Source organism: Pavona decussata, unplaced genomic scaffold, assembly GCF_977016875.1.
Source record: "Pavona decussata unplaced genomic scaffold, jaPavDecu1.1 SCAFFOLD_348, whole genome shotgun sequence".
Classification (NCBI taxonomy): domain Eukaryota; kingdom Metazoa; phylum Cnidaria; class Anthozoa; order Scleractinia; family Agariciidae; genus Pavona; species Pavona decussata.
Genome location: NW_028145732.1, coordinates 59,672 through 69,431, shown reverse-complemented (window position 1 = coordinate 69,431; position 9,760 = coordinate 59,672). Strand labels below are relative to the sequence as shown.

General features: G+C 39.7%; 1 protein-coding gene across 1 annotated transcript; it reads left to right on the top strand.

The window, feature by feature from the left end:
- The first annotated feature begins 5,470 nt into the window (after window positions 1–5,470).
- LOC146453131 (apolipoprotein L3-like) lies at window positions 5,471–8,760 on the top strand. Its single transcript, XM_085097002.1, has 2 exons — window positions 5,471–6,039; window positions 7,327–8,760. Exons 1-2 carry the CDS (start codon window positions 6,030–6,032, stop codon window positions 8,403–8,405), a joined length of 1,089 nt encoding a protein of 362 aa, XP_084953128.1. The 5' UTR covers window positions 5,471–6,029; the 3' UTR covers window positions 8,406–8,760.
- Window positions 8,761–9,760: the final 1,000 nt, after the last annotated feature.

Sequence of the window (9,760 nt, the reverse complement as noted above, 5' to 3'; positions counted from 1 at the left end):
GCCTCGTTCAAGGTAAAATATTCTTTTGATTTTTAAACTCAATAACGAAGCTAGTGAGGCTAATTTGAATGCAAACAAAAGGATATTAAAATGTCAGCCATTTTTGCAAAGGGCCTATGCCCCCACCCTCCCACCCATTTTCTTTAAAATGAAACTCACGGTCGCGCGCAACAAGACAGTTACCGCTTCGCAGGACTTTCGCGCGCGGGGCAAACTCACGCACAGCGTCTTCTATTTGTCGCTCAAAAATTGTGAATGAAAAAGAACAAGAATTATCTTAGCCCAGATTCTAGCGGAGATAGAGAGTCTGGCCCCTCGATCTTCGTCCTTAACCTATTGCAAACACTTTCATTATATCCAATTCTGATCAAACGAGGACTGCATGAAGTGCACCAACCACACATAAACTAAACACCTTAGGGGTTCGTCAAAATAAACAATTCTATGTGAAAACGTATTCTGGCAGACTTGTTTTCACTAACACCTCTTTGTTAATGCCAAATTTTGTGGCAACCTTAGCTTATGTTGCACTGTCCAATTGCAGCTTACAATGTGAGATTTGGAAAGGTTATAATAATAATAATAATAATAATAATAATAATAATAATAATAATAATAATAATAATAATAATAATAGTAATAATAATTTTGGCAGGTGTCATTTACGTGCACATGAGCTTTCCCCAACAAGCTGGGTAAGCAGATCAATGAACGGCAAGTTCCATCCACATTTAATCCCAGATTCTCACAAAGCTCCCTCAACATTTTAACTGGAAAATTTGATAACTTCTTCTCGCACGCCAAGCTGCATGGCTTTATCGATCAACGCCAACCTAATCTCGACATTCCCGAACCGACTGAGATCAGGGTACGAGATTACCGCCAACCAATACCCAAACGTTCACGGTGCAAGGGACATATGGTCATTTCCTGGATGTTCGGCGGTGTTAGAAACAGGCACTTCTTGCTAGTATGAGCTCGACTTCCGTCTCACAGCCACTAAATTTCAACAGTTTTTTTGTGACCTGATACACTCTTGTTGCACGATACAAGAGGTAGGATCCCACACGACGGAATCTTACTTCTTGAATCACATCACATTCGCCACCGACCAAAAGAGAGAAAGAGCAAGACATTTTCCTTCTTCTGACCAAACTTATCAGCTTTCGGTTAACAGCCGCATTTCGGAAACATGAAAGAAAAGAGTCGGCTCCGAAAGGTTGTTCATTTCAGTAAATATTCTAGTAAGTTTTATTAAACTGAGAACCGGGTTTGCGAGATAACTGTCTTTCCTTCGAATTTGATGTAATAACGGCATCTATCCTTTCATGATATTTGTTTTTATTCCATTTCGAGTTTCGTTTCGACTGATTTGCTTTCTTCACTTTGCAAGAGACTCTTTAACCGAGGCACGTATTCAAACAATACTTGGCATTGCTACGGTTTCACGATTGCCGCGGGCTTTTGGACTGAACAGGTACATAATCATAGACATTATGGAGTTTAATACACTTTGGACTTATTCTGCCGTTTTGAGGTAAATTGAAGGGGTAAAGTAATGACGGAAGGCCATGTGACGTTTACTGTGAGAAACGGCCCTTCGACAAGGGTAATTTGATACAAACAGGTAAGCTTATTTCAATCCATTTCTTTGTCGGATATGTGAAACTCTGTAGTAGTCCCGAAACATTTTATTTTTGGATATTTGAACCACCAAAAAAGAGAAATTTTGGACTGACGCTTTCGAAAAAACAAACAAACAAACAAACAAACAAACAAACAAACAAACAAACTCAAATACATGCTCAGTCAGTGTCTGGTTTTCCAGGAAACCCATTCCAAAAGGGGCAGCACTAAAAGCAGGAATCCGGAATCCGAAATCCGAAATCCGAAATCCAGAATCCAGAATCCAGAATCCGGTTCCAGAGAAAGCCTCAAGATTCAACAATTAGATTGTACAAAGATTGTCTCCAGAAAACCTTAACATAGTTTCAAAATGAAGATATAGACTATCAAATTTCTTTTCTTTACTGTACGCTCGATTGTTTTTAAATGTTTTAATCGTGAGACCAATCATTTTTCATTTGCGGGAAATAATGACTTAATTAGATTTTTTCTCTGGTGCCACGAATAGAAAAATAAAACATTTGCGTTGACAATATTTTCAGACAATTTTTGTACAATCTAATTGATGAATCTTGAGGATTCCTCTGGATCCGGAGTCCAGTTTTCTGTTCCGGATTCCGGATTCCGGATTCCTGATTTTCGTGTTGCCCCTTAGTTTTCAAAATGGCGTCCGTTGGCAAATTTGTTATATTAGCAAACTTCAACGAAGTCGTACCAGTCAAACAACCAACCAACATCCCAAAAAAATGCCAGCATAACTTTTGACATCTATCCTTTATTTGTATCTGCAGTATAGTCTGAAGTCCTAGTTTGGAGTACCGACATGATTTTTAGGGAGTTATTTTAAGGTACCTCAAAACTATTTGAAAAGAGTATCGAAGGTGGCTTCAAGAAAAAACCCATGACCGTTGTTTAGGAAGAAAAATAACTGCTTGTCTTATCATTACTGAATTTTCTAGAGACCAAACTATAAAGTTCCAGCAAAGGAAGATTTACAGTGTATTTTTAACGAACACTAGAACGCCATGAATATTGTGAAATTAGCCTCAAAACCAACGCAAACGTTTTTATTAAATTACTCTTAAGGAAACGAATTTTAAAACGAACTAACCCCGTTTTGTTTAGTTTGGGTCAAAGGCCTATCTACAGAAAAAGTATGAGCGAAATCGAATTTTGAGCTGTGTCCGCGATTTGACGATTATATTTGATGCTTAGGGACATTTACTCTTAAAGCTTAAGGAAACGCTCTCTAAATACAAGCGAACGAGGTTGAAAAGCAACCATAAAAGTAAGCATTTTTTTGGATTGAGAACACACACACATACACAAGAAAACGAAATTACAAGCACTACTACAAAATATATACAAGGTATCATCTACTCGATCATTTACATATTCATTCTGTAATAATATTACGAAAGTGTTACATGCTAAGACCTTCCAATGAATATTTCTGGTTAAGATTTGCTATAAAATCAATCATGGAAATTTCACTACACAATACCTTTTGATTATATAAATAACACTTAGCATTTAAAAGGGTGAAGTTGAGCTTTTTGACGAAATACGAATCTACATTTTTATCATCAAATTTTCTACCAAATAATATTTCTATCTGTGAGTAGCGTAAGGAGGTGGCATTTTCATTATTGAACCACTTTATAACTTCCGAAAAAAATTGTTTTGTCAAAGTACAGTTTTGTTAAGTGTGAATAATTGAATCGTTCATTTGGCAGTACTTGCAAAGCATATCGTCTTTTATACCATACAAGAACAACTCCTTTTTTATTTTTAGTGACTATTATTCTATGCAAAAGTTTCAGGTAAAATTCTCTTAGCTTATTGTCTTTGCATAAAAATTGGATTTCACTGAAAAACGATTCCGGGGGGATTTGGTCTACCCGTGAATCACGAGCCCACTTTGTTTTCGCTTTGAGTTCGGTTTTCTCCGTGTTAATTAATAATCGATAATAATCTTTGTTTTTCATTTTAAGTAAGTTAATAGAGGTTTCTGATGAAAGTGGGAACATCTGTTCTGACAGGAAATTTGTTTTATCTATGACGGTCGCCCTTGTCATCTCTAGGAGATGCCTAGGGATTGTGGAGATAACTTGCCAGTAAGCAAGAAAATTACACTTTACCTGATATTTCTCTATAAATTCTGGGTACAGTAGAAAATTACCGTCCGAATTTAGAAGATCCTGTATAAGGTATACACCTTTCTTCAGCCAATTTCTATAAAAGATGGTAGATCCATCCAGCAGAATATCTTTGTTGTTGAAGAACACAAATTCCTCATATAGAGAATCTTTGTAGGATTTTTTTAGCTCGAGAAAATTTTGGAGAATCGATTTATAGAACTGGGGTAAATTTATCCACGCAAGAAACTTTTTGTCAAAATTACATCTTAACAAAAAATTGAGACCACCAAATTTTTCCAACAGATAACTGGGAATGACCTTCCAAGATTCCTTGTAAGTTTGCCCTTCAGGTAAAAATCTCGAAATCCATGCTAGGTTCTGCGACTTTGCCTTGACATCTATACTGGGTGCGCGTATACCTCCTTTGACATAGTCTGAGATCATAACTTTACGTTTGATTTTGTCTTTTTTCTTTCTCCAGATAAATTTGAATATGGCAGAGTTAACAGCATGTATATAGTCATTTGAGACGTTAAGATTTGAAATCATGTGAACCAGTTGCGAAATTCCAAGGCTTTTGGCTATGAGGCATCTTCCAAATATTGTAAGATTGCGGCAGTTCCAGATGTCCAGAACAGTTTTCAATTTCTGCAGTTTGGCTTGGAAGTTATATTTTTCATTTTGCTTTTCGTCATAAGAGATGTACGTCCCTAGGACTCGAACAGGCTCTTTAGGCCACTTAAATCCGAATGGTTTCTCTGGTTTCTCTTCACAATGTCTCCAAGGCCCGAGCCACATGGCTTTAGTTTTCGAGGGGTATAAAAGTAAGCATTGTAGTGAATCAAGAGATGATCATTTCTCTTGAATGAATGTTGTCGTAACTGCCACTTGTTCTAAGTTAAGTGTGGCCTACACTATCTGCTTTCGGATTTACTGTCTTCATTATTTTTTTTTTATGAATACGAGATATCAACCTGAGAAAACTGCTAAACGGAGTGAAAATTTTCTAATTTGCGTTCATTATTTTAAAACCAGTGCAATTGATACTTCCCCTTCAAGCCCCCTTTCTTAACTTAAGATGCGTCTTGCGTCTTATTTCCTCCCGTATAAATGGCCCTATTTAACATATGTTCCTAACAAGTATAGCCGAGGAGGTTTCACTTTGTTCATTAATTCAATTAATGAACAAAGTGAAACCTCCTCGGCTATACTTGTTAGGAACATATGTTAAATAGGGCTATTTATACGGGAGGAAATAAGACGCAAGACGCATCTTATTTTCTCCCGTATAAATGGCCTTAATGTCTTTGTCTGGATATACCAGAGCGTGTTGACACCAGTGCGTTGACGCGAAGAAAACGCGTTTGAATGTTTCTTATACAGCTGTTTCGACAAAGGTTGTCTGGGAAATACCCAAGAACTTTCAACAAATGCTCAGAATCCACATTGCCCACCATCTCAAGTCTTCGCTGTACGGTCGAGGGATTATGGATTCTGAGCTTTTATTGAAATTTTCTGGTATTTACCAGACTACCTTTTAGCTCTGTCGCGTACGCTTTTACGCTTTTTTGGACAACCTTTGTCGAAACAGCTGTACAGCATGTTATGCTTTTATATTCCCAAATACAAAATGAACAAATTGACAATGGCTGTACAAATTACATCTCTGGTTTATTCATTGGTTCGAGGCAATGCATAACCGCCCGAGCACCTGCTCTTATGAAGACAGGTAACTAGTGTTTCACGACACAGTAGAACCCCGCTTTACGACCACTTCGTTAATACGACCACCTCGTTATTACGACCCTTTTTTTTGTGCCCCGAACGAATTTAAAGTCCAGTCATTTCCTTAGTTTTACAGCCTCTTTAATCCGACCACCCCGGCCCGTGATTACGAGCACATTTTCACGGCCCGAAGGTGGTCGTATTGACGGGGTTCCACTGTATTTGTTTTGCTTTTGCATCACGCAATCTCTTCTCGTCACGTTGACGTGACAATTGCTAAAGTACAAAGGTTCGCGCACGCTCGAAATGTGCATTGAACAAAAACGGACCCAATGATTCAGCTGTTTGTGAACGGATCATTACAGTAAACAACAGTGTCACAAAGGCAAAGTATTGTGGGATCGTTACCAGCTAGTTTCTCGGAAACTTAAATTATACCGGGAGATAGGATACATGTTGACAAAAACTGATCCTTTATAAGTATATTCAAAACGACATCTCCTTCATCAAACCTGGAGAAGTGAATTGCTTCAAGTCATGGCAAAAGGTTTGTTTAGATACCAATTTAATGTACATACGGTAAAATACTATTGTATGCGTTATTCTTTTGTGAGATTCAGTGAGAAATGTGATATAATTTTGAGGCCATAACGCAGCGCATATATTGTTTACACCGGATCTCCCTTGGTTTAAATTTATATTTCGAGTATGATTGTAGAATTTGCTAATTATGTTTGAGCGAAGCAATCGAATGAAAACGAAAGATTGGCCATATTTAATAGCAGAACTACACTGAAACTGGGAATTTACACAATTCCTTTCGGCGACGCCTGAAGCCAACAAATCTCAGCCGGTTAACCGCCGATATTGGTCACATGAAACAGCTGTGATCTTGCGGGAGATCTATCGGCAGTCACTGCTGTATTTCCACGATAAATCGACCGACGTTTGCGACACTAACATTTTGAATAAAGGAAAGTTTCATATTTTCAGAATGGAAATTTGGTTTTCACTTCCGTGTTTAATACTGAGGAACCGCAAGCTTCTCATGTTTCCAATAATTTTAGCGAAGTTAAATGTTTATATTTTTAAACAAGAAAGGTATTCACAAACTTACCTTTCCACTCCAATATGCAAATTTAAGTACATTTTTACTGCCAACTGTGTCAAAATTCTGTCACGCCGACTGAATTCGCGAAGCCAGCACGAAGAGAACGGGCGCGAAACGCAAGTGTATGCGCGAGGAACGTTTTCACATGCCACTCATTCCCAAGTATTTGGGGTGTTTGTGTGTCCGATATCAATACTTTGTTTACTTTATGTCTTCTGTAGAAGTGACTTCCCTTACTGTACAACTTATTATTATTTTTTTCGTTCAAAATAGTTCCCAAAGCTGAGGTTCTTGATTTTCGCTTTGTTTACGCTCACCCATATCATTGTCAGTGTCCGGTTAAGTCAGCCGAGCAAGCCTGCAGAACAGGCGTTATATTTTTTGCGTTTCACAGGCGAGCGGAGACAAGCGCGAGGCGAGCGCGAAGCGGACGGGAGGGCCGTCGCGTGTGACTCGCGCTCCGCGCTCGTCTCGTGCTTGCCTCTGCTCGCCTGCAAAACACAAAAAGTAACACCTGTTCTGCAGGCTGTATATTAAACAGATGTGTTACTTTGTTGTGTCTTCCCCATTAGACCACGAGTATAGTCTCATGTTTTTCTCAGGGACAGTTAAATGCGCGAGACACACGCAAGCTCGCATGAAAATCTCTAAGAAAAATAAATAAACTCGTTGTCTACGTTTGATGATCTGTGCCAGTCATGTTCAGATATTAACTTTTTGCAGTGAGTGATCCGACAGCGAATGGAAACAATGACGATAGTGATGATCTACCAGATACCAAGGATTCGTTTGTCGTGAACCAAATCACGGAGCAGTTTGAACAGCTGCGCAGACTTCGCGAGGAGTTACAGAACACTTTTCTTCGATGGATACCGATAAGAACGCGCACAAAGGAACAGCTAGATGAACTCGCAACTAATCTACATGAACATCACAAGAACGTGAACATTTCAACCGTCACGGGAGCGTCCATGGGTACCTTGGGAGGGATCCTCTCAGTAGCGGGCCTGATTGCTGCACCCTTCACATTTGGGGCCGGGATTGTTGTATCTCTTGTGGGAGCTGGTATTGGTGGCGCGGGCGGCCTTGTTATGTCTGGGTCTAAAGTAGCTGAAATAATTCTTGAAAAATCAGGACTCAAAGATGTCCAGGCAGCGATTGAGGAAGATCACGAAGCTTGTGGAGAACTTCAACAGAAGTTAGACTCGATGGAAAATTTTATCTTTGAGCTGGCGCAGTTCCTGAAGCCTCTGCACGATAATGCAATGCTGCTCAGGGAATTGGAAGGGAGTGGCTTCCAGTTCCTTCGTGACCGGTTTTTCGCTGAAGACATCGGCAAATCAACGGAAGAAAGAGTAGACATTGGTGCCAGGTTCTTCCGAGCGGTCACATCTGCCGCTACAATATCAGCTTCAGTAGTCGCGACAGCAGGTGCCGTGGCACGAAGCGCGGCTGTCGCGGGAACGCGCGCGGCGCATATCGCTGGTTCTGTGGTAAGCGCAGCTCTCTTACCACTGGATATCACGCTTCTCGTGAAATCATCTTTGGAGCTTCATCGTGGGTCCACATCCAAGGCCGTGGAGGATATCAGGGGGATTTTAAACCAACTGGAATGTCCGAACGAGGAAGACATCCAAGGTTTAGTGGAGAGTTTCATTGATGAGAAGTTTACCGAGGCGTATAACAAGCTGGATAGCAATGAAACAGGAGGGAGCGAGGATGATGATGAAGAAGAAGAGGAGTCCTTTGATGATGATGATATCCAAAAGGACGATGAGAAACGGACGGGGACCGACAACTGAAGGAAAGGTTATTCCCAAAAGAAAGTTAACGAGGAAGATGGAATGGATACTAAAGATAATAGAAATGGTCCTGTGTTTGTTGTAACAAAGACATAAAAAAATTTAAAATTGCTGTAGCTCCAGCGTTTGTTCGACACAATGAAAGCCGATAACACATGCTGTTTATAGTTCCACTTAAAACTATTGATAGCTAATTAAAGCTTAAGGATATACTAATACAAGCGAAATGTTCTAGGAACGAGGTTGAAAGGCAACCATAAAAGTAAGCATTGTAATGAATCAAGAGATAATCATTTCTCTTGAATGAATGTTGTTGTAATTGCCACTTGTTCTAAGTAAAGTGTGGCATACACTATCTGCTTTAGGATTAATTGCCTTCGTTTATTTTTTATGAATACGAACTGCTTAGCGGAGTCAAAATTTTTCAATTTGCGTTCATTTTTTTAGTAAACCAGTGCAATCTCAGTCAGTACGATCTTGTGACAGTATTTTATGCTCTTGATTCGCGCCTGCGAGAAACACTCCCCCTCCCCCTCAACCCCTAAAAAAGGTGAACGAAACCAATGCTGAAAGATGTTGAAAGAATGTTTGATTGAAATCAAACTTCATTCAATACTACTCAACAAAACCTAGCGTCATTCAACGGGGCAACCAAACAACCGATTCAGCATCTTTTTAACGCAACTGTTTGAAGATCTCTCTCTCTCCCCCGGTCCGCCCTCGTTTTCGTTTCCCTTGCTCGCTCTCCTTTCGCGTCGCTGAGCCTGGAACAGCCTATTTTAATCAGTCTAACACTTTAAAGCCACTGGAGATGCCTGCAACTCTTAAAACGAAAGAAACATTCTACCTCGTGTTTGATATATTATTTCAAGCCCCAGAAAACTGGGAAAGATCGACGTAAAACATCCCAATAAACGCACACACAAAGAATAACTATTTTACATTACCCCGTAACTGTCAAAATTCCCGCGCGCTGATTGGCTCATAACTATTGTCTTTAAGAGTTCAGACAAATCCGCGCGCTTTCTTAACGGAAAATAAAGCCAATTCCGCTCGTACTTTTTCCATGTTATTGTAAAAAAAGCAAGAGAGGATTCATCCCCTCTTGAAAAACAAAATCGACGGTAGTTTTCTATGGTCTATACTCTTACAGACCATAAAACGACGCCATAATATGTCCAAAACTTGGGAGTGAAACCACTCGCCTGTGGCTCGTGGTTCCACTTGAGTTTTGAACATTTTAGGACGTTACTTTATGGTCTGTTAAACGCACTTTACTGCGAGTGGCGAGTAACCTCACAGCCGAACAGAGCACGAAGGATTCGATTCTTATCAACCCTTCTCTTTAACTTAGG